This window comes from Podarcis tiliguerta, assembly GCF_965153285.1.
Source record: "Podarcis tiliguerta genome assembly, chromosome: Z".
NCBI lineage: Eukaryota > Metazoa > Chordata > Lepidosauria > Squamata > Lacertidae > Podarcis > Podarcis tiliguerta.
Genome location: NC_139553.1, coordinates 8,584,643 through 8,609,472, shown reverse-complemented (window position 1 = coordinate 8,609,472; position 24,830 = coordinate 8,584,643). Strand labels below are relative to the sequence as shown.

Here is a 24,830-nt window from a genome sequence, read left to right as displayed (position 1 = left end):
AGTGCCGTTTACCTTCCTGCCAGAGTGGTACCTATTTATCTACTTGCACTTTGACGTGTTTTTGAACTGCTAGGTTGGCAGGAGCTGGGACTGAGCAACGGGAGCTCACCCCGTCGTGGGGATTCGAACTGCCGACCTTCTGATCGGCAAGCCCTAGGCTCTGTGGTTTAACCCACAGCACCACCCGTGTCCCATAATAATCAATGTACTATACTATAAAATAAATAAGACAGTATTGTAGATAATAAAAATAAAAAATCCTTTTTTTTCTTACCTGCACTGATGATAGACATTGTTTGGATGGGGGGGGGGGCTTTTATCCATTTCCGCAGTCACACAATCAATCAGTCAGGAGCTGAACTGGGTTCCACACAGTCACAAAAACAAATTAATCGAAAAAGCCTCAAAAACAAAAACGCAAAATAAATAGCAAAAACAAAAGCGCCAAACTTAATCCATTTCGGAAGCCCATTGGACTTCTGAAATGTTCGAAAACCAAGGCGCAGCTTCTGATTGGTGCAGGTGCCCTGGTAATAATAGCTGAAAACTGCATCGGACGTTCGGCTTCCAAAAAATGTCCTAAAACCGGAACATTTACTTCTGGGTTTTCAGCGTTTGGGAACCAAGGCGTTTGAGTGCCAAGGCGTTTGAGAACCAAGGTATCGCTGTACATAGGTGGAGGTGGAGATCACTGGTTTGCCAGATGTATGTCTACTCTTAGACCACATCTGCACCATACATTCCAAGCCCTATTATGCCACTTTTCACAGTGATGGTTCACCCTCCCCAGAGAATCCTGGGAACTATAGTTTGTTAAGGGTGCTGACACAGAGCTACAATTTCCAAAGTGGTTTATCAACCAATCCTTCCCAGGGAACTCTGGGAATTGTAGTTCTCCAGGTAGGACTGAGATAGGCCACCTGTTTGCAACCCTGCAGAGCTGCCTCCTGTCAATGGAGACATTACTGAGCTAGATAGACCAATGGACTAATTATGTGTAAGCGTGCTTCCTGTGTACCGCCTTCTGCCAGAAACTCTGCAGAGCTGTTACAGGATATCTGTCCCTAAATCATCTGGTCTTGCAACCAAGACCTTCTACCTGCCTCTACAAATTGAATTTCAGCCCCTAAACAAATGTTTAGCTTTGCATTATGTTTATTTCCTCCCAGAGGCTGCCAACAACATCTCTCTCCGTCTCTGTCTCTCTCCCCCTGCCTCCTCGGTTCTTGGAACGGAGACATTCCATGGCTGGCAGGGGGAGAAAAAGCAGGAAATACTGTAAATAGCTGATGTCTGAAGCTGGTTGGAAGTCTTTTATCATTTGATTCCCCACCCCCTTCCCCTTTCCCCTAGAATCCAAAAGCCGGTACCTTCCTTTTCTGTTTTCCCTTGGAGGAAAAGGGACAGAGCTTTTTTCCTTCCCCAGGAGGAGATCCAGAAAGAAGTCTTCCCACCATTCCCAAATATAAATTGAAAACATTCTGTTTGAAGTTTTGTGCTGTGTGTAAAAATCAAAAATGAAAACTTGGCCAGTTTGCTTCCCACCCACCCCAGCTTCAAGTGTCCCTTTGGAATACTGTGTGTGTCTGCAACTAATCCGTAGTTGTCCATGGTGAGAGATTAAGCATATGGGTGATTCAGACTTGGAGGTGTGAGCTTCTGCTGACATTTAAAAGATGCAGAAGGAATGCTAAGGAGCAGAGGGTGACGTAACTAAGTGGGGAAGCATGTGCTTTGTGTATGAATCCCCAGTGTCTGCGGCTGACTAGGAGTTTATGGCTACCACTTGCAAAGCTTAGTGGCAGGGTTTCAGCTCAGTGGAATAGCATCTCCCTTTGCATGTAAAAGGTCCCAAGTTCAAGAAGCAGTGGTGTACCCATGTTGAACTAGGTGAGAAACCTGCCTGAAATCTTGGAAGGCCACTACCAGTCAGTGTAGACAATACTGAGCTAGAAGGACCAATGGTCTGACTCTGTATATAAGGCAGTTTCATGTGTTCCTAAATGTATAAGTATCCTTTGACATGGGAGGAAAGGATGTTGTTCAACAGTGGTGGAGCATTTGCTCTGCATGCAGAAGATCCTAGATTCAATTTCTGGCATCTGCAGGTAGGGCCGGGGTGAGAGCCCTGCCTGAAATCCTGGTGCTGAGCTAGCTGGACCAATGATTTGACTTGGTGCAGTAGGAAAAAGCAAATACCTTAGGGCAACATTTCTCAAATGTGGGTCTCTAGCTGTTGTTGGACTACAACTACCATCATCCCTGACCATTGGTTCCACCAGCTAGGGATGATGGGAGTTGTAGTTCAGCAACAGATGGAGATCCAAATACTGCCCTATGGACTAAGGAGGGAAGGGGAAGGGCCATGGCTCATCTGTTTTGCATGCAGAGGGTCCCAGGTTCAATCCCTGACATCTGGAGGTAAAGCTAGAGAAAATCCATATCTGAAACCCTGGAGAGCTATTGCCAGTCAGTCGACAGTACTGAGCTAGATGGGTCAGTGGGTCTGACTCTGTATAAAACAGCTTCCTATCTGCCCAGCTTCACATCCCTCATGCTGATATCTGTTCAGAACCCGAGAGGCTTGTACATGGGAGCAGGTAATTGCCTGAACTGCCTGTTATGAGAATCACCAGGTGGCGGCAGCTTGTTTTTGCCTTTGGGCACTTCTCTACCCTTTTCTAGGAAAGGAAGGAGAGAAGTTCCTGTGCCTTAAGGGAAAAGAAGAAGGAACTCTTCTTGTTTTGCCTGAAGGCCTCAATCTCTATACGTGGGTGATGATGGGTTGTCTTAGTATCGACAGCCCTGGTGTCAACTGGTAAGACCGGAGACACTTGCTCATCAAATTCTCTTTTCTGTCACCTGCCTGGCTTCTCCTGGGTAGGAACAGAGGAAGCTACCCTCTACTGAGTCAGACCATGTAGCTCAGTACAATCTAAACTGACTGGCAGTGGTTCTCTGGAGTTTCAGGCAGGGAGACACTCCAAGCCTTTCCTGGAGATGCTAGGGATTGAACCTGGGACCTTCTGCATGCAAAGCAGGTGCTCTGCCACTGAATTATAAGCCTTATAAGAAGATGCCTTATATGCTTGATCCACCTTGCTCAGTATTGTCAACACTGTCTGGCAGGTATCTTTTCCAGGTCTATCCAGAGATGTTGAGGATCACACCTGGGACCTTCCGTGTGGAAAGCAGACCCTCCTTAGTCCCTGGGATATTTCATTCTCCATGCCCCACACAATTTGTAGTACCCCTGCTATTTTGTCTGTTTCTCTTGCTAACAACCTGTGTAGGTTTTGGTCACCCACCCAATTATAGGGCCAAATATTCACCCCAGGCAGCCAAGCACCAGTTGCCTGAAAGCCCAGTTGCCCTTCAAGACATAGAAGAGGCAGTATCAAAATTGCACAAGCAGAAAACACAGCAATCCCCCCCCCCCGAAACTCTGGGTTGTAGGCCTTCAATGATTGCAAAACCACTCATTTTTGCTTCTGTAGCAAATGACTGCAGCATGGAAGTCTGTTGTAATGCTGAACTCTTGTCCCATTTCTTGAGCCTAAGTCATCTTGCTGTTCCTGTTCCTGTGTTGATGGCCTTCATTTCATTTCATTTATATCCCACCTTTTTCTTCAAAATACTCAAGGTAGCATACGTGATTCTCCTCCTCCTCATTTAATCCCCACAACAACCCTGTGAGGTAGGTTAGGCTGAGTGTCAGTGATGGGTCCAGGGTCACCCCTTCAGCTTCATAGCCGAATGAAGATTTGAACCCTGGTCTCCTTGGTCCTGGGACGCAGGTGGCGCTGTGGTCTAAACCACTGAGCCTTGGGCTTGCCGATTGGAAAGTCGGCGGTTCAAATCCCCGTGACGGGGTGAGCTCCCATTGCTCGGTCCCAGCTCCTGCCCACCTAGCAGTTTGAAAGCACGCCAAAAGTTCAAGTAGATTAATAGGTATCACTCCAGCAGGAAGGTAAACGGTGTTTCCGTGCACTGCTCTGGTGTCACTGTTCCACTGGGCCAGAAGCGGCTTAGTCATGCTGGCCACATGACCTGGAAAAACTGCGGACAAACATCGGCTCCCTCGGCCTGTAAAGCAAGATGAGCGCCCCAATCCCAGATTCGTTCGTGACTGGTCTTACCTGTCAGAGGTCCCTTTACCTTTACCCTCCTTGGTTCTAGTCTGACACTAAGCACTCTCTGATTTGCATTTATCTGTAGGCTGCACAGTTTCAATAAGCTCTTTTGGGAGTCTAAAGTTCTTTGTTACAGTAGGTTGTATCCAGCATTAGAACTTTTAGAGTCCGCTTGTTTCTTCTAAAGAGCTTCAGTAATCTGTTTTTAAAACTTGGTTTTGTGAACAGCCTTTGATACAAACAGTGGAAAGTTAGCATTTTAAAGTCATAATAATAAAAGTCTCACCACCACCAGGAACCCTCAGTGTCCATAAACCTAAGCTGCTGGAAGGATGCACTCATCCTAGAAACTGTGGCGGAGTGATGACTGGGTCACCTTTTAAATTCGTCTCAAGGAAATTTCCATAAAAACTAAACATAGTTGTTGGTGGGGTTTTTTTTTAAAGCCCCAAACCAGCTGAAGACCTGTTTAAAATAATGCAACATAAGTACCTTTTTCAATTTTACATTAGATAAATTGAGGTCCCTTCAGACTGGGCTTTTCGTGTGGGGGGGGGGGAGCTTGTGCAACAGGGTGTGTTGTGTGTGTTCTATTCTGCAGTAAGTAATTAAGGAAATAATACTGCATTAGTGCTGGATTGATACTGGACCATCCACACATCATTCTGCGTCGTCAAGATGTTGTGCGACGCTTCCTCGTTATTGCCACATTATTGCTGTCTGGAGGGACACTTGTGCTGCAGCGCAGCAAAAGCAGAACAAACAACAACGCCTACATCGTTCTTGATTCCAGGGTTTTGGCAGGAAGCTACAGGACTTGGTTTGATGGGAAATGAAACCTCCCCCAAACCTTTCCAAGTGTAAACAGCATTGGAAGCGGGATCATGTATGACTACCCCAATACCCTCATGAGCACAAATCGTCCTGAATACGCAATAGAAAGGATGCCTGGAGAGACCTATTGGTTTTCTGCCAAGCGTCCATAGGAAGGAAACCTCCTCCACTTTCAGTCTGGGGTCATCTGTCATCTGAGGCTTCTTCCACCATTCATGCATCTAACTCTTTAAGTCCCAAGGTTTCTCTGCCACTGGATCATCTGACTGTAGCCAGCTTTGCAGCTATTTAAAGAGCACGTTCATTTTCACATGATTTCTTGAGAGAGAGGGAAGGGGGAATAGGAGCTATTTTTTCTTTCCCTTTGTTGGCTGCAGTCCCTCTCCTCCAAACCTGCTTGTCTGGTTATTAGACTTGGCATCTGTGTGTGTGTGTGTGTTGAAAGTTTGGAGGCCCAAATGTGGAAAATCAGCCAAGGAGAGGTCTCTGGGGTTTGTAATCATATCTTGTCTAAAGAAGAACCCAGGAACAGTGGCGGAACAAGCCGATCGGGCTCCTGGGGTGGCACACGTGCCCTGTGCCCAGGGGTGGGGCCAGTTGCCTGCGGGGGCGATGCCAGCTGGGGCAGGACACTCCATGGGGCCTCTGAGGAGTCTGCCTGCCTCCTCCCACTCAGCCACCCTACAGCTGAGGGGGAGGCAGTGGGCAGACCGTTTGGGGCACCACGGAGCCTGCGGGTGCACTGCAAGCCCTGCAGTGAGTACTGCCCGGCATTTTGTCACCCCCTCAGTGGTGACACCTGGGGCAACCCGCCCCCACCACACACCCCTTCCTCCTCCCCTGCTCAAGAAGCTCCTGGATAGGCTACCAGGTGCATCCATCTAAGTACTGCAATGTGTATGCTGCCAGGCAGAGACTCTGCAGAGTTTCAGACACTGGACATTTCTGGACCCCACCTAGAGATAGTGGGGATTGAACCTGGGACCTCCTTTATGGAAAGCATATGCTCTGTTACTAAGCTACAGCCCTTCCCCCAAATCAGCCAAGTTGCAGGCTACTCAGTGCCCTTTGCACTAAGTACGTAGTGGGGGTGTTGCTTATCTTTTTTCCTTGGTACACACAAAAGTTTGGATATGCTAAAAGTGAATGGATTTGATAAGGGATAGCAGCTGAAAGGAAGGAGGGAAGTTGTAAGCTCTGCAGAGCAAAAAGGTTTATATGTTGATTAATGTATTGTAAGAATGATTGTGTAAAGAAAATTTTAAAAAAATTATGGGAGTGGGAATTGGATATGCTAAAGCCTATATTTCAGTTGGTGACTGTGCACATGTTGAAACGGCGCCCCCCAAAAAAACCCCATCTCATTTTCTGCCACGAGAGAGAATGTGCAAAGGGGACTGAACAGAATCTGGAAAAGCATGTTGCAGTCTTGGAAATACAGTGGTACCTTGGGTTTCAGCCGCTTCAGGTTACAGACTCCGCTAACCCAGAAAAAGTACCTCGGGTTAAGAACTTTGCTTCAGGATGAGAACAGAAATCGTGCTCCGGTGGCGCAGCAGCAGCGGGAGGCCCCATTAGCTAAAGTGGTGCTTCAGGTTAAGAACAGTTTCAGGTTAAGAACAGACCTCCAGAACGAATTAAGTTCTTAACCCAAGGTACCACTGTAAGTCCACACAATGTTCTGGTCCTGAGTTTTATTGTACCTTTTGCCTTTTCCAACCTGAAAGGCGAGGGGAAGCTATTTGCAACCCTTGCCTTCTCAACCTTCTGTAGAAAACTGTTGTGCTGGGCATGGAACACTCAGACGGCATTCCCCTTGGGAGAGGGTTCTGTGTCCGCATACAGTTGTTTTGTGCTTCTCTCTTTTGCATAACCAGCCCTGGAGGTGGATCAAGGCTTTCTTCTGGGCTTTTCAGATACTCTGCGTGGCTTGCAGTTTTGGGCTATGAATCACACACTGCTTTCAGTAGAAAACACAGCCTCCCCACCCCCCACTGCTGCCTTGCCACCCTGTGAGGTCAGTTGGGAAAGAAGCTCTGTGACTAAGCCAGCAAGACTGGGATTCCCACAAAGCAGAACTGAAGGTTGCCAGGCTTCCTTGTTTCAGATGACTTAATGTGGAGTCAGATCTTTTCCCTTGGCAGTTGTGATGACCCACCCACCACGGTACAGATCCCCATCCCCCCACTGCCCATTCTCATCCTTCTCAAGGCAGCCCTTAGTCTGAGCTTCTAGTTGCTGTTGTTGTACTACATGAGAACAAGCAGAGGAGACTGGCTGCTGGATCAAGCCCAGGTGTGCCTCGCCTAGCTCCCTGTTCTCACAGTGGCCAATCAGGTGTCTCTGGGAAGCCCAGAAGCTGGACCTGAGCACAACAGTGCATTCTCCCCACTTGTGATTCCCAGCAACTGGTACTGTCTCTGATCCTAGACTGATGAATTAATCAATGGTAATAATAATTATCCTTTGATTTCTTAGTAAAGGTAAAGGACCCCTGACCATTAGGTCCAGTTGTAGAGGTAAAAAGGCTGTTTAGCAGTTAAACCGCTGAAGGTGGAGCGCTCTCCTTTCCTAGAGGAGGTTAAGTAGAAGATAGGTAAAGGGACCCCTGACCATTAGGTCCAGTCACGGCCAACTCTGGGGTTGGGGCACTCATCTCGCTTTATTGGCTGAGGGAGACGGCGTACTGCTTCCGAGTCATGTGGCCAGCATGACTAAGCCGCTTCTGGCGAACCAGAGCAGCACACGGAAACGCCGTTTACCTTCCCGCCGGAGCGGTACCTATTTATCTACTTGCACTTTGATGTGCTTTCGAACTGCTAGGTTGGCAGGAGCAGGGACCGAGCAATGGGAGCTCACCCCATCGTGGAGATTCAAACCGCTGATCTTCTGATCGGCAAGCCCTAGGCTCTGTGGTTTAACCCACAGCGCCACTCGCGTCCCTGATTTCTTAATAGGTCACTACAAAAAGAGTCTGTAAGTGATTTCCAAAGCACAAAGTGCCAGATGGCATAGCATACAAATGGAAGGAATGCATTGCAATAAAACCATTCTAATGACCCATAAGGAAACCCGGCAAAAAACAGCAGCAGAAATCTGGGTTGTATCTAGCTAATTTCTACTCAGATTAGACCCATAGAAATTAATGGGCCTAATTTAGTGGATACAACTCATTTTATCATAATCTGTCAGATGCCTTGGAGAAGAGATTGATCTTTAAAAGGTAAAGGTACCCCTGCCCGTACGGGCCAGTCTTGACAGACTCTAGGGTTGTGCGCCCATCTCACTCAAGAGGCCGGGGCCAGCGCTGTCCGAAGACACTTCCGGGTCACGTGGCCAGCGTGACATCGCTGCTCTGGCGAGCCAGAGCCGCACACAGAAACGCCGTTTACCTTCCCACTAGTAAGCGGTCCCTATTTATCTACTTGCACCCGAGAGTGCTTTCGAACTGCTAGGTTGGCAGGCGCTGGGACCGAACAACGGGAGCGCACCCCGCCGCGGGGATTCGAACCACCGACCTTTCGATCGGCAAGCCCTAGGCGCTGAGGCTTTAACCCACAGCGCCACCCGCGCCCCTGATTGATCTTTACTTGGTGCTTAATGGAGGCTGATGATGGCACCGTGTGGAACATAGTGGCTTGTCCTGCCACTATCCCCTGGAGGAACCCGCTTATCAGCACTGAATTGGAGCAAACAGATTTTGTGCAGGTTGATGTTCGCCCTGATTTAGCACTAAAGAGCACCTTTTTCCTGGGTGAAACACTGGGACAAGAAGACAATCACTTGGACCCATGCCTGGAAAGCATAGGACAAGCTGAGAACTTCTGAGGGTGCACGCTTTCCAGGCACGGGACAAAAGGACGTGTGGATAAGCCCTCCCTTGGGAGAGAATTTCACAATCAGTGAGCCATAACTGAAAATGTCCTGCTGGTGGACTCATAGCCACTGACAGCCTTATCCTCCCTGCATTTTTTTAAACCCATTTTAAAGCCATTTAAGGGAGTGGCTATCACTGCCTGTTGCAGCAGTGAATTCAGTGCCAGATTTACGTATAAGCTAAACAAGCTATAGCTTAGGGCCCCACTCTCTTGGGCCCCCCCAAAAAAAATTAAAGAGGAAAAAAACCCCCTGGATGTACATTTCTAGAATATAAGATAAAAAAAGAAATAAAATAAAACATACATACATACAGTTAGAGCTTAATAATTATTTCACTATTAATATACTTCTTAATTGTATTTCACTGTTAATATACTTCTTCTTAATTGTATTTCAGTTCAACAATTACTTTGAGGGGGGGAAATATTTTGTTATGTGCGAATGGCTTTAGATACCTATTAGGTCCATAAATTACCATATAGCATATATTCAACACACAAAAAAGTGGCAATTTGTTGTTGACAAAGGACAGCTGGACATATAAAGGGCCCCATTACCTTCAGTAGCTTAGGGCCTCATCAAACCTAAATCTCGCCCTGAGTGAATTCCATAGTTCAATTAACCACTGTGTAAAGAAGTACTTCCTTTCCCTTTCCTTGAATCTCCCACCTTTCCATTTTATTGAGTGGCCATTCTAGATTCTTGTATGATCAGCCACTTCCTCCATGCTAGGCATCATTTTTTCATCTCTGTCAAGTCCTAAGTAACTTCCCTCCCTGTAACCTTTTCTCATCAGAGAAGTTGCTCCAGCCTGCTAATCATTTTCTTTTTTCAGATTTTATGGCTTTTCAATGTGTGTTTCTTTCTTTCTTTTACTTGAAAGCATTGAAAAACTGGCTTTTTGTTCATGCCAAAGACGGTGGAAAAGCACAACTTTTCTCTCTTCTTGCCTTTGGGTGCTTCAGGACTTCTCTCTTTCTAGTTGTCCTGATACGTAGGAACGTAGGTGGCCTGCTCAATCAGGCCACTGGCTCATCTATTCCAGTGTGTGCATGCACACACACATACACACACACACACAGAGCTTTATTGCGGTCAACAGACCCCAAATGCACAGTACAGCAATGGTATATATCGACAGTTATTGAGGTGTAAGAGCAGCCTTAAAGGTAAAGGTAAAGGGACCCCTGACCATTAGGTCCAGTCGTGGACTCTGGGGTTGTGGCGCTCATCTCGCTTTATTGGCCAAGGGAGCCAGCGTACAGCTTCCGGGTCATGTGGCCAGCATGACTAAGCCGCTTCTGGCAAACCAGAGCAGTGCACGGAACCACTGTTTGCCTTCCCGCTGGAGCGGTACCTATTTATCTACTTGCACTTTGACATGCTTTTAAACTGCTAGGTTGGCAGGAGCTGGGACCGAGCAATGGGAGCTCACCCCGTCGCAGGGATTTGAACCACCAACCTTCTAATTGGCAAGTTCTAGGCTCTGTGGTTTAACCCACAGCGCCACCTGCGTCCCAAGCGACACCCGTGTCCCAAGAGCAGCCTTGCTAGTCAACAAAGGAGCTTCAGCCCATACCTACTCCAATATTCCAATACTGAATCCTGTTTTCACAGTGGCCAGTCAGTTGCCTGTATGAAACTTGCAAGCAGGACCTGAGCACAACAGCCCTCTCCCCTTTCGTGATTTGCAGCAACCAGCATTCAGAGGCACACAGCCCCCCAACAGCGGATGGGAAACATAATAATCTTGGCTAGTAGCCATTTGTTGTCTCTTTAAGTCTCTTGTGTTTTCCTGTGTACAGGTGAAACTCGAAAAATTAGAATATCGTGGGAAAGTTCATTGATTTCAGTAATTCAACTTGAAAGGTGAAACTAATATAGGAGATAGACTCATGACATGCAAAGCGAGATATACTTCCACTTCTCAGAGGTCCAGTATTGCTCTATTTTGCAGTCCTTGTTTTGCTGATTTCCAATTTTCTGAGATGGTGAATTTGGGGTTTTCATCAGCTGTACGTCACGATCATCACAATGATAACAAAGAAAGGCTTGACATATCTTGCTTTGCATGAGTCTATCTCCTATATTAGTTTCACCTTTTAAGTTGAATTACTGAAATCAAGGAACTTTCCCACGATATTCTAATTTTTCGAGTTTCACCTGTAAACCTCTGCACCACAACAGTCTAAAACTCTTGACCAGCTAATGTACTGCACACACACCACCACTGGGGGTGTTTTAAGGGGAAGCTTTATAACTTAAGAGGAGCCCTGCTGGGTCAGGGCAATGGCCTGTCTAGTCCAGCATCCTGTTCTCATAATGGCCGCTCAGATGCCTGTGGGAAACCTGCAAGAAGGATCACTGCACAAGAGCTCTCTCCCCTCCTGTGGTTTCCAGCAACTGGTATCCAGAAGTATTGCTGCCTCTGACTGGGGTGGCAGAACATAGTCATCATGGCTTGTAGCCATTGAGGAGTCTTTATCTTCCATGAATTTTTCCTATTCTCCCTTAAAGCCATTAAAGTTTGTGGTTGTCACTTGCAAGGGCAAGTTCTGTAGTTCAATTCAGCACTGAATTTAGTTCACCCAAGCACACACACACACACACACAATTTTTTTCTTTTTACCATCTGTTTTTTATTGAAAGCAAAGAGCCATTTCTGCATTTTCATCTTGAAACTACTGTGGTTTTTCTATGAACAATAATCGCAGGCAGATGGAGAGGTCAAGTGTGCTTGGTTAAACTCTTCCCAGTGCATCCTTTAATAAACAAACAAATCCAGTATTTTCTACAGTATTCCTGGGTGTTGAACTTATTTTTTCTCCTCTATCGTTTTTAATATCGGGGTTTGAATATTGCAAGAAATGTTTCATTTTTTCAGATTGGGATGAAAATGAAAATCTTAGGCATGGATGTCTTCTATACAGTGGTGCCTCAGGTTAAGAACTTAATTCGTTCTGGAGGTCCATTCTTAACCTGAAACTGTTCTTAACCTGAGGTACCACTTTAGCTAATGGGGCCTCCCGCTGCTGCTGCTGCGCCGCTGCCAGGCGATTTCTGTTCTCATCCTGAAGCAAAGTTCTTAACATGAGGCACTATTTCTGGGTTAGCGGAGTCTGTAACCTGAAGCGTCTGTAACCTGAAGCATCTGTAACCCAAGGTACCACTGTACCAGGGATGAGGAACTTCTGGGACCTCCTGATGTTGCTGAACTACAACTCCCATGAACCCTGGCCATTGGCTGCGCTTGCTGGTGCTGGTGGGAGTTGTAGTTCAGCATCATCTGGAGGGCCAAAGTTTCCATGCTTTGAGGTTTTTTTCTTTTTCAAAAACAATCTAGTGGTGTACAAATTTAAATAAATAAATAAATGTGTGCTGGATGGTGCCTTCTTTCCCTCTCCACAATTTTCAACAAGGTACCTTTTGTCAGGGTTTGTCAGTATGCCCAAGCTAACAATAATTATAACTAATTACTTAATTAACTAATTGGCTTATTTACTTAAATAAAATAGTCTGATAACAGGAGCTGAAAAGCATCATGAAGGAGGACTGCTCTGTTGATCAGGGCAGGGCAGATGGATGCTCGTTGGGTTAATATCAGGTCTGGCCAGTCCCAGGGAGCTTGTGGCTGTGTATTAAGTATGACGTTTGGGACCTTTTAGCTTAGAGAAAAGATGACTAAAGGGTGGGGACATGATAAGAGGTGCATAAACTAATACATGGGGTGGAGAAGGTAGTTGAGGGGAGATTCTTTTTCCCTCTCGTGAGAGGGAACCAGAACTCAGGGCTGTCTGGTGGAGCTGAACAGACAAAATAATTTCATATGGCACGTGGTAGAACTGTGGAACACGCTCCCATGAAATGTGGGGATGGCCATCAAACAACCTCGGTCCATTATACCTGAAGGAGCATCTCCACCCTCATCGTTCTGCCCAGACACTGATGTCCAGCACCGAGGGCCTTCTGGCAGTTCCCTCACTGTGAGAAGTGAGGTTACAGGGAACCAGGTAGAGTGCCTTCTCGGTAGTGGCACCCGCCCTGTGGAACGCCCTCCCGTCAGATGTCAAGGAGATTAACAACTATCTGATGTTTAGAAGACATCTGAAGGCAGCCCTGTTTAGGGAAATTTTTAATGACTGAGGTTTTAATGTATTTTTAATCTTTTGTTGGAAGCCTCCCAGAGTGGCTGGGAAACCCAGCCAGTTGGGCTGGGTATAAGTTGTTGTTGTTGTTGTTATATAACTTGGGTGGCTTTAAAAGAGCACTAGACAAATTCATGGGCTAGCTATGAAGCCTAAAGTCTCCTTCCACTGTAAAGGTAAAGGTACCCCTGACCGCTAGGTCCAATTGCGGACGACTCTGGGGTTGCAACGCTCATTTTGCTCTATAGGCCGAGGGAGCTGGCGTTTGTCTGCAGACAGCTTCTGGGTCATGTCGCCAGCATGGCTAAGCCGCTTCTGGCGAACCAGAGCAGCGCACGGAAATGCCGTTTACCTTCCCGCTGGAGTGGTACCTACTTGTACTTTGACTTGCTTTCGAACTGCTAGGTTGGCAGGAGCAGGGACCGAGCAACAGGAGTTCACTCTGTTGCTGGGCCAGTAATTCTTCTCAATACCAGTTGCTGGAAACTGCAGGAGGGGAAAGCACTGGTGCACTCAAATACTGCTTGCTGTGAGCGTCCCATGAGCCACCTGTCTGGCCACTGTAAACTTTTGAGAAGACCGTGGTTATTTGTCATCTGTAATGCAAAACAACAGATACAGTCATACCTTGGTTTTCGAACAGCTTAGTTCTCTGACTTTTTGGCTCCTGAACGCCGCAAACCCGGAAGTGACTGTTCTGGTTTGCGAACTATTTTTGGAACTTGAACATCCTCCAGGACTTCTGATTGGCTGCAGGAGCTTCCCGAAGCCTATTGGAAGCCGTGCTTTGGTTTCTGATTATTTTGGAAGTCGAACGGACTTCCAGAATGGATTCCGTTCGACTTCCAAGGTATGATTGTAATTACAGGGGTCCCAGTGCATGTGTTTCTGGTGTTGGCTTCCTGTTTTGCAGCCTGAAGCCCAAAGTGCTCTTGGGTACCCACAGATGCAGCAGTAGGTTCCAGCTTTGAACCACAACATTCCTATAGATTTTTTGGGCCCTGCTTTTTACGAAGTAGTCAAATACAAGTTATACAAACAAGCTGGTTATACCCATGTTTCCCAGTGCAATTTGCTTATCAGGATTTTTGTTGTGGTTAGAAAAACAATGGGATAATTGCACTAGAAAGTCTGGAATAACAACCAAATGTGCAAATAGACAGCCTGTCTGGACACTCCCCTTGTTCCTGATGGCAGCTCTGATTCATTATTGTTAAAATTCTGCCATTTTTAGAATGGAAAATGCTTCATTTGTATTATAGTACCACCAGCAGCAGGGATGCGGGTGGCGCTGTGGTCTAAACCACAGAGCCTAAGGATTGCCGATCAGAAGGTTGGCGGTTTGAGTTCCCACAATGTGGTGAGCTCCCGTTGCTCGGTCCCTGCTCCTGCCAACCTAGCACTTTGAAAGCACATCAAAGTGCAAGTAGATAAATAGGTACCACTCCAGAGGGAAGCTAAACGGTGTTTCTGTGCACTGCTCTGGTTCACCAGAAGCGGCTTAGTCATGCTGGCCACATGACCCGGAAGCTGTACTGGCAGCTCCCTCGGCCAGTAAAGTGAGATGAGCGCCGCAACCCCAGAGTCATCCATGACGGGAACTAATGGTCAGGGGTCCCTTCACCTGTACCTTTACCTTTACTACCAGCTGCATCGGTAGTGGGAGATGAATGGGCACACACACACACTGAATTTGTGCTGCATGAGTTGGGATTGGGGAAGAGGGTGGTAGAGCACCTGCTTTACATGCAGAAGATTCCAGGTTCAATCCCCAATAGGATCTCCAGGTACGGCTGGGAATCTCCTGTGCCTGAAACCAGTATAGACAACACTGAGCTAGATGGACCAATAACCTGACGCCTATGTTCCTATGTCTGACTTGTAGAATGTTTGAATATTGCAACTCTCTTCCACTAGCCATCTGCCCTCTTGTACTTTGCAAAGCAATATGCGCAAAATGTTTGCTATATGAATCATGAAGGAGGAGGAGCATATAAAATGTTTGGTTCCTTGATTTTGCAACCTGTGGCTCGCATAGAGCCAGCATGAAATCTCCCTATCAGGCTCAAGAAACTGCTCTGTTTTGGGCTGGGCTGGGTCCTTCCAGGATGTGACTGCCTTTTTTCAAAGATGCTATTTCAAAGTTACTTTTTCCTACTCCCGCCCCCCTTCTTACTCTCTGGAATTCCCTCCCTATCCTTTGGAATCATTGTAGCTCATGGGTGGAGCATATGCTTTGCATATAGAAGGTCCCATGTCCATGTCCTCTTTGAGCTGCAAGAGAACCCCTGTTTGAAAAGTTGGAAAGCTACTGCTGGCCTGTGTAGACAGCACTGAGCATTATGGACCAGTGGTCTGATTCCGTATGTGGCAGTGTCCTATTTCCATATTTTGACGAACCATTAATCTGTATTGGTAAAGGTCACTTCCTTTAGCATGAAAGGAGCTGTTTTTTTGATCTAGTTCCCAAAAGACCTTGTCTCCCACCCTCCCCAAGTGTGCATGTGTATTTGTTCATTGCAGAATGAATCTGAGATGGCAACTGTTCTCCAAGAGGCACTGTCTGCTGGGATGTTCTGCAGCATGACACCCATCCACCTGTGCTGCTCCTGTTTCTGTGGAGCTTGCGTTGGACAACTTCCCAGCAGATTGTGTCCAAAACTCTGGTTGCCTGTTCTGTTCCTCTGCTTGTTGCCCCTAGTGAGGAATAGTTATTTCTCCTGAATTATTCTATATTTGGGGTTCACGGTAGGTTAAAACCTGTATTGATACTGAGCATTTGCAAGCATGCAGTTGGAGAACATGATCCAACCAAGCAGGATCATTCTACAAGAAAGAAGATTCCACCTAAACATTAGGAAGAACTTCCTGACAGTAAGAGCTGTTCGACAGTGGAATTTGCTGCCAAGGAGTGTGGTGGAGTCTCCTTCTTTGGAGGTCTTTAAGCAGAGGCTTGACATCTATATGTCAGGAGTGCTCTGATGGTGTTTCCTGCTTGGCAGGGGGTTGGACTCGATGGCCCTTGTGGTCTCTTCCAACTCTATGATTCTAGGATTCTAGGATAGATTCTGACCCGTCCCCGCAGGGGAATTTTAGCTGGTGGACAGGGCCTTCCACCAGTAGTTCAGTTCACAGTGACTTAAAGCAAATAATAATGATTATTTAGCTGCCCCTAAATACCAGACGATGCTTTGCATTGCTGGTTTCAGTTCAACCCAGCAATGCAAAGGGATCCCCGCCAGCTTCCTGTAAGCACCAAGCAGCTACCCCCGCTCCTTTTTTTAACCTGCCTCACACCAGGCATCATATATGATGTCAGGTGTACCGCAGGTGGGTGTTGTCCTGGCTCTCCTCCTTGGAACTGTACTTGTTGCCATGCCTGGAAATTTGGAGAGATTTATTGGTAAGAGTCACTAAAGCATCCCATCCTGGGTCTGCAGGTTATGGTCAGGTGAAGTCCCAGCTGACTATGGTTAGGGTTAGACTCTTAGGTTCCTAACTCCCTGCCTTTGTCGTGGGTTGTTTTTAACTTTCATGGACGAGGTCCAATAACACTAAAAGGAAGATTTTCATTCACCATTAAAATAAATATGTGTTTTTTAAAATACCGTATTTTTTGCTCTATAAGACCCACTTTTTCCCTCCTAAAAAGTAAGGAGAAATGTGTGTGCGTCTTATGGAGCGAAGGCAGGCTGCACAGCTATCCCAGAAGCCAGAACAGCAAGAGGGGTTGCTGCTTTCACTGCGCAGCGATCCCTCTTGCTGTTCTGGCTTCTGAGATTCAGAATATATTTTTTCTTGTTTTCCTCCTCCAAAAACTAGGTGCGTCTTGTGGTCTGGTGCGTCTTATAGAGTGAAAAATACGCTACATAAATACTTTTGATCTCTGCTGCCCTGCCCCAAAGTCACAAGGTGTTCAGGCCTCCTTCAACTACTCACTGCATGATCCGTAGGAAAAGTTGGCCAACACAGGGCTGGACATCTTTTTACCATGACGTAAGAACTTGGTTTACTGAGGCGTGAGGCAGTCTCTTGTTTCGACTCATCTCATAGGGAAGTTGTGTGTGTATATATAATTTCCCCCCCTACAAAGTCTTGTTGTCTCTTACTGTTCCCAATTGGCTATTGGTATTAGAAGTTCCCTGGTGGAGAGAATCAAAGATTTAGAAGGTACTGTCAGAGACTATCTAGTCCCGTGATGGCCAAACTTGGCCCTCCAGCTGCTTTTGGACTACAACTCCCATCATCCCTAGCTAACAGGACCAGTGGTCAGGGATGATGGGAATTGTAGTCAAAACAGCTGGAGGGCCGAGTTTGGCCATCACTGATCTAGTCAATCTCCCTGCTCTATGCAGGATCCAACTACAGCTGGGGTGGGGAATCCTTTTCAGCTCAAGGGCCACATTGCTTTCTGGGAAATCTTCTGGTGGTCCACATGCCAGCAGTGGGTAGGGCCAGAAGCAAAAGTGTGTGGAGCAACTAATGTAAGTGAATTCCTTTCTGCAGCAGGCTAGCTTCGATACACACACATATACACGTCCCTCTCTGTTCTCCATCCAGATAAGCAAGAGGCATTGTCTGGGTTCAACATTCCAGCCAGGTGTAAAGCAGGGCTAATGAGGGGATGTCCTAGGGAGAGGAGGGATGGCCTGGAGAGAATCCAGAAGGTTGAAGAGAAAGGCTTGGAGGTTCTCCCAGGGGCAGATCTACTATGAAACTGGTGAAGCTTCAGCTTCAAGGCTCCTAATCCTGGAAGGGCCCCAGAACCACACTGCTTAAATGTTTTGGTTCTAGTAGACCAAATTTGAGTTGGACAACTCAAATTGTTTGATTTTTTTTTGAGGTATATATTTCAACAATCCCAAAGTTTGAGAGTCGGTAGCACAGACGTTGTAAACAACCCCATTGAAAAAGGTAACGGTGGTTACCCAAACCTCGTTGCTGGATGCAAAGGGGCCCCCATAACAGTACAGGCTGTAGGCCTGCCACTGGATTCTCCCACCCTTGAAGCACATCCCTGATAAAAGAAGTGCAGTGCCCCAAACACATTTCCCTTCCCATTATGACATGTTGAAAGGTGTAACATGCCTTTCCCTTTTTCAAAATCTATGCTAGGTTGGAGCATTTGAGATATAGATACAGCAACAAGCAGCAGAAGAGAATCCTCTGCAGCGTTGGGGATACCTTTTGCCCTCTTGATGTATCTGGACTCTAATTTCCACCCTTGTCCATTGTCTATTCTCATTGAGACTGATGGGAGTTGTAGCAACATCCTCAGGACACTATGTGAGCTACATAACCAATGCTTCTATTTGTCCCACTTCCTGCCAAGAACCAGATCATCTCCCCACAACCCGCAAAAGGGTTGATCTTTTGTATTTCTGCTATTATAATCTGTATGTGTTTCTTTAACTTCCAGAAAAGACTGGCAAGGTCCTGGCCGAGTTTTGCCAGTTCTATGAGGAACAGTATGGTGTCTCCCTCTTCAACAGTGTCCGGTATGAAATTGAAGGCGGTGGCGGACCCCAGGCTCAGCTACTGCGCCGTAAGGTAAGTGGACTGAGATATTTGAGGGCAGGGATTGATCACCAACAGTGCTGCTGCTCAGAAAGGCAGTAGTTTTATAAGTTGGGTGCATGTAGGTGCATCTGGTTTTTGTGCCATCAACGTTGAAGTCCTTATGATAATGGACAACTTGAGCCAGCAGTGAGGCAGCTACTTAAAAAGCAAATGTCATGTTGTGTTTTTGTGCTTTTATACTATAAGCCCCTCATAATCCTTGGATGAAGGGGGCATAGAAATTTAATAAATAAAATAAGTGTGCTGCATTGATGAAAGCATAGTGAGAATAGTTGTTGTTGTTGTTGTTTAGTCGTTTAGTCGTGTCCGACTCTTCGTGACCCCATGGACCAGAGCACTCCAGGCACTCCTGTCCTCCACTGCCTCCCGCAGTTTGGTCAGACTCATGTTTGTAGCTTCGAAGACACTATCCAACCATCTCGTCCTCTGTCGTCCCCTTCTCCTTGTGCCCTCCATCTTTCCCAACATCAGGGTCTTTTCCAGGGAGTCTTCTCTTCTCATGAGGTGGCCAAAGTATTGGAGCCTCAGCTTCACCATCTGTCCTTCCAGTGAGCACTCAGGGCTGACCTCCTTCAGAATGGATAGGTAGCTCCATTCTATTCTGTACTTGTCGGGTGAAATCTGGAATACTGTTATTTAGTTCTGGATGCTGCCTTCTAAGGAGGTCACCAGAGTAGCGTGAGCAGGATGGTGAGGTGCCTGAGAAACCACGTGCTGAAAGGAAAGCTTAATATGTTTGGCCTAGAGAAGATCAGATTAAGCGGAGACATGTCCCCAAATATCTGAAGAACAGAAGATGGAGCAAGGCTCGTGCTCCGCTGCCCTAGCAGACAGGACTTTAATTAAATGGGGGCAGTTGCAGAGAAGCAGACCTTGGCCATACATTAGCTGAAGTGTCCTAACTTTGGAAGTAGAAGCTTTTTGAACATGAACTATGGCAGAGATGGAGAACCTGTGGCTCTTCAGTTGCTGGTGGGCTGCAGCTTCCATCAGCCTCAGCCAGCAAGGATGATTGGAGTTCCCCATCTCTAGCCTGGGGTTAGCAAAAAAAAATATGCTGTCTCTTCCTGTCTACCATCCTCAATGAGATATGGAGGCTCATAGATTGAGCAGCCCCTTTCTATTTGTAATTGCTAGGAGGCTTTGGTGAAGGAATGGGGGACCTGTGGCCCTTCATAAGGTTTTCAACTCCAACCCCCATCAGCCCCAGGCAGCTTGATCAGTGGTGAGGGATGATGGGAAAAGTAGTCCAGCAACATCTGGAGGGCCACATGTTCCCCATCCTTGCTTTAGGCAAACTGCCAGCTCTTTGCTTCAGCCTCCTGACTGCAATATGGTGGTACTAATGCTGGCCTACCTTATAGGTCTGTTGTAAAGTCTTTTGAGCATTCAGAATCCCACAGAAACGCTCATTACTGTTTATTAATATGTATGTGTTGGTTGTGAATCAGCGGTTCAGTCCAGTGCCATTTTGACTCTTTGATTCAGATGTTGCTTCCCAGTGTGGCTTTCTGGTTAGAGAGCTGGACTTGAGGAGTGCCAGGTTCAAGTCCCCATTCGGCTATAAAATTCACTAGGTGACCAAGGGCTGCTCTCTTTTTCTCAGTCTATTTTACCTCGCAGAGTGGAGCTGGTTGTTCTCGAGGGGTAAACTTCGCGCATTTGACAAAAGAGCATAGCAGGATTCCTGCTGGATCAGGTCAGTACCTCAAGCTACTCCAACACCCTGTTCCTACAGTGGCCAACCAGATACCGTATTTTTTGCTCTATAAGACTCACTTTTTTCCTCCTAAAAAGTAAGGGGAAATGTGTGTGCATCTTATGGAGCAAATGCAAGCTGCGCAGCTATCACAGAAGCCAGAACAGCAAGAGGGATTGCTGCTTTCACTGCGCAGCTATCCCTCTTGCTGTTCTGGCTTCTGAGATTCAGAATATTTTTTTTCTTGTTTTCCTTCTCCAATAATTAGGTGCGTCTTGTGGTCTGGTGCGTCTTATAGAGCGAAAAATACGGTACCTCCAGAAAGCCCACAAGCAGGAGATGAATGCAATAGCCGCTCTTCCCATTTGTGATTCCCAGCACCAGTGTTCAGAGGCAGACCGCCTCTGACAGTGGAGGGGAGAACATAGCTATTGTGGCTAGTAGCCACTGGTGGCCTCCGTGAATTTGTCTAATACTCATTTCAAACTGTGCAAGGTGACCATTTTGAGGGATCTAATCCTTAGTTTTAAAATGCCTGCAGGCTTCCCTTTGGGTGATCTAGTTGGCCACTGTGAGATGGTGAACCAGATGGGCTTTTGCCCTGATTCAGCACAAGTAATTTCTCTGCCTAGCTCTGGGGAAGGAGTGATGATGAGATCTTCTGGTGGCCTAGGAGACTGCAGGTGCTGCCATCGCTTTGCTGTGATGCTTATAGGTGTTGGCAGGAATTTTTAACTGGGTGGGGCACAAAGTAAAATACTGAAAGCACACACACAAATGGGGGGGGGGAGAGAGCAAAGTACATTTTGTCACATATCTCAGGTTCTTTTTTTAAAAAAAATGAAATCTGGAAGTTTGAGGATTATGGATCGTTCACGGTGGGAAAGCTACCTCCCTTTACCCCCATTCAGTGGATGCCCATGATGCAGTGCATGTAAAGCCCATGATGCAGTGCAGGTGTGTGTCCGTATGGGAAACCACATGCACAATAGCACTCCTTTTAAGCCAAGAGAGAAACAGCACCAACGGGGCTGAATGGAATATGAAGTAGCCTATAACTGGTTTTTTATATTAGTCCACAATTTTATGTTACTTTTCGCCTGTGTCAGTTCCCCCCATGCAGACACTTTTGGCGACAGCTAGAAATTTCTCTTCCCATTCCCCTGCTCCCCACAATCAGCTGCTTCTTGGACTTGTTAATGTTAATACAACCGGCTTTTGATGGCTGCCTCTCTTCTCCTCTCTTCTCTTCTCTTCTCTTCTCTCTCTCTCTCTCATTCCGAACCCCCTTCCTGGCAGGCAGCCCAAGTGGTTAATGAGCCATTGTGCGCTGAAGTGTCCTCAGTTTAATTTTACTCAGAGACCTCTGCAAATAGCACTCAGGAGAGGAAGAGGAGGTGGAAAAATGGAACAAACCTGAGCCATCATGTACTTGGCACACTTTGTGAGAATCAAGGGGAGATGCTGGTGATAGACAGACAAGCCTCTGGGAGTGTTGTGTTGGGAGTGGGCGGGGGGTGCGATGTGGATGGTGTTACCTGACGTGACTTCTGTTAGCCTCCTGGGAGATACGTGTAGATCAGGCTTCCTCAACCTCAGCCCTTCAGATGTTTTTGGCCTACAATTCCCATGATCCTTAGCTAGCAGGACCAGTGGTCAGGGATGATGGGAACTGTAGTCTCAAAACAACTGGAGAGCCGAGGTTGAGGAAGCCTGGTGTTGATGCAGGGGGGGTTTTTTGCTTGTGAAAGGGGCTCATTCTGGGCAGTGGTGTGTAGCTCAGTTGTTAGGGCATCTGCTTTGCATATAGAGGGTCCCCAGGTTTAGTTCCCAGCACTTCCTGATAGGGCTAGAAGAAACACCAAAGCTTCAAATCCTGGAGAGCTGCTCTCAGTCTGAGCTATATGGGACAGTAGATGGCAACTTCCTATGTCTGTGGGGAAGGGCTGAAGCTCAGTGGTGTAGGGCAGCTGCTTTGCATGCAGAAAGTGCCAGGCTGGGAGAGAACCCTATCAGGAACCCTGGAAAGCCAGTCCGTGTAGGGCTAAATGGGCCTTTGATGTGGCCCTGCATAAGACAGCTTTTTATGTTCCTATATTGGAATTAATTAGGGGGCACTAAGGGTGGCAGAGAGCAGTGCTGGAGGTGTAAATGACTGTCAGCTTGGGAAAGCTGGTATCACTGGATCAAGTTCATTTTGTTGAATTAATGAAAGTAAACAGTTTTAATGAGATTTTGAATAAATGTGCAATTCATTGTTCTGATTTTGAATATTATCGTGTTGCTATCTTCTTTAGTGGGCTGTTCTGAAAAATGCTTTTTCTAGTGTAGAGTGGGGGCACTGAGGGTGAGTTTGCGGGGCGATTTTCCGCCTCCCCCCAGTAGGAATAAAGACGCATGACACCATTATTTTAGGTTAATGGGCTAAAATTAGCCACAACTTTATTGGTTACAGGTGATGAGCAGTATTGGCTTAGGCATTGGTCCTAATTGACTATCCGGCTTCAGCCTGTGTGCTTGAAAACCGGGAAAGGTTAACCACCAGTAGGGGGAGCCCTGCTGATGCACATCAACTAGGAACTCCCATGGGGTCACCGCTCGGGGGCGTGCCTTAGGCCCTCACCTCCATTGGTTTCGGACAGGGCCACCCCCCCCCCCCGGAATCCTTTATGGGACTACCCTTCAATATCTGGGGGAGGTGATGGCGCTTCCTCCCCCCCCCCCGTCAATCTACATAACAATACCCCTACCAATGCCTAACCGCCAGTACCAAGGAAGTTGTGACGATTTCCCACGAGGTAGGCTCATAGGGACGATTTCCCACGAGGTAGGCTCATAGATCCCACGAGGTAGGCTCATAGATTGATAAGGATGTTGAATAAGACCGGGCCCAAGACAGAACCCTGTGGCACCCCACTAGTCACTCTTCTCCAGGATGAAGAGGAACCATTGATGAGCACCCTTTGGGTCCGGTCAGTCGGCCAGTTACAAATCCCCTGAGTGGTAGCATAGTCAAGACCACATTTTACCAGCTTCTTTACAAGAATATCATGGGGCACCTTGTCAAATGTCTTGCTGAAATCAAGGTAGGCTACATCCACTGCGTTCCCTTCATCTACCAGGCTTGTAATTCTGTCAAAAAACGAGATCAGGTTAGTCTGACATGACTTATTTTTCAGAAATCCATGCTGACTATTGGTGATCACAGTATTCCTTTCTAGGTGCTCACAGACTGTTTGCTTAATGATCTGCTCCAGAATCTTCCCTGGTATTGATGTCAGACTGACTGGGCGGTAATTATTTGGGTCCTCTCTTTTCCCCTTTTTGAAAATAGGGACAACATTTGCCCTCCTCCAGTCTGCCGGGACTTCGCCTGTTCTCCAGGAATTCTCAAAGATGACTGCCAGTGGTTCTGAGATCACATCTGCCAGTTCTTTTAATACTCTTGGATGCAGTTCATCTGGCCCTGGAGACTTGAATACATCTAAACTAGCCAAGTATTCTTGTACTATCTCCTTAGTTATTCTGGGCTGTGTTTCCTTTGCTGAATCATTTGCTCCAAATTCTTCAGGTCGGGCATTGTTTTCTTTATCGGAGAAGACTGAGGCAAAGAAGGCATTGAGGAGTTCAGCCCTTTCTGTGTCCCCTGTTTGCATTTCACCAACTTCTCCTCTGAGTGACCCCACTGTTTCTTTGTTCTTCCTTTGGATACGAACATACCCATAAAAGCCTTTTTTGTTGCTTTTAACCTCTCTAGCAAGCCTGAGTTCATTCTGTGCTTTAGCTTTTCTGACTTTGTGTCTACACGTGCTGGCTATTTGTTTGAATTCCTCCTTGGTGGTTTCCCCCCTTTTCCATTTTTTTGCACACATCTTTTTTAAATCTTAACTCAGTTAAAAGTTCTTTAGATAGCCACCCTGGCTTCTTTAGGCACCTTCCATGTTTCCATCTCATTGGTATTGCCTGAAGTTGTGCTTTTACTATCTCCCTCTTAACAAACTCCCAGCCATCATGAACTCCCTTTCCTTTTAGTATTACTGTCCATGGGATCTCAGCCAGCACTTCCCTACGTTTTATGAAGTCGGCTTTCTTAAAGTCAAGAAATTGAGTCCTAGTATGCTTGGCTGCTCCTTTCCGCTGTATAGTAAACTTCAGAAGAGCATGATCACTCACACCTAATGATCCTTCCACTTCTACCCCACTAACCAGGTCATCAACATTGGTTAGGACCAGATCTAAAATGGCGGTTCCTCTTGTTGCTTCTCCCACTTTCTGCACAATGAAGTTGTCTGCAAGGCCAGTGAGGAATCTGTTTGACCTTATGCTTTTGGCTGAGTTTGACATCCAACAAATATCCGGGTAATTGAAGTCCCCCATTACTACTATCTCCCTTCCTTTTGCATGCTTGGCCATCTGTTCCAGGAAGGCATCATCTATGTCCTCCGTTTGGCTTGGGGATCTATAGTAAACTCCCACAATGAGGTCACTGTTATTCTTCTCTCCCTTAATTTTGACCCAAATGCTCTCACTTTGGCTTTGAGGTTCTAAATCTTGGATCTC

At 46.7% G+C, this 24,830-nt stretch overlaps 2 protein-coding genes across 3 annotated transcripts in view; one reads left to right on the top strand and one right to left on the bottom strand.

The window, feature by feature from the left end:
• SLC31A2 (solute carrier family 31 member 2) overlaps nucleotides 1-24,830 on the bottom strand; it is a 526,804-nt gene that overhangs the window by 437,525 nt on the left and 64,449 nt on the right. Inside the window, exon 5 of one of the 2 annotated variants that reach the window (XR_014507089.1) lies at nucleotides 11,909-11,988. The exons of the other annotated variant lie outside the window; for it this stretch is intronic. The gene's annotated coding sequence lies outside the window, so the exon portion shown is untranslated. Of the gene's footprint in view, nucleotides 1-11,908; nucleotides 11,989-24,830 lie in introns of those variants that run through there. 2 annotated transcript variants of the gene reach the window in all.
• NIBAN2 (niban apoptosis regulator 2) overlaps nucleotides 1-24,830 on the top strand; it is a 101,085-nt gene that overhangs the window by 26,279 nt on the left and 49,976 nt on the right. The window contains exon 2 of the mRNA XM_083422983.1: nucleotides 18,411-18,541. Coding sequence (XP_083279109.1) covers nucleotides 18,411-18,541 — 131 coding nt within the window. The remainder of the gene's footprint in view (nucleotides 1-18,410; nucleotides 18,542-24,830) is intronic.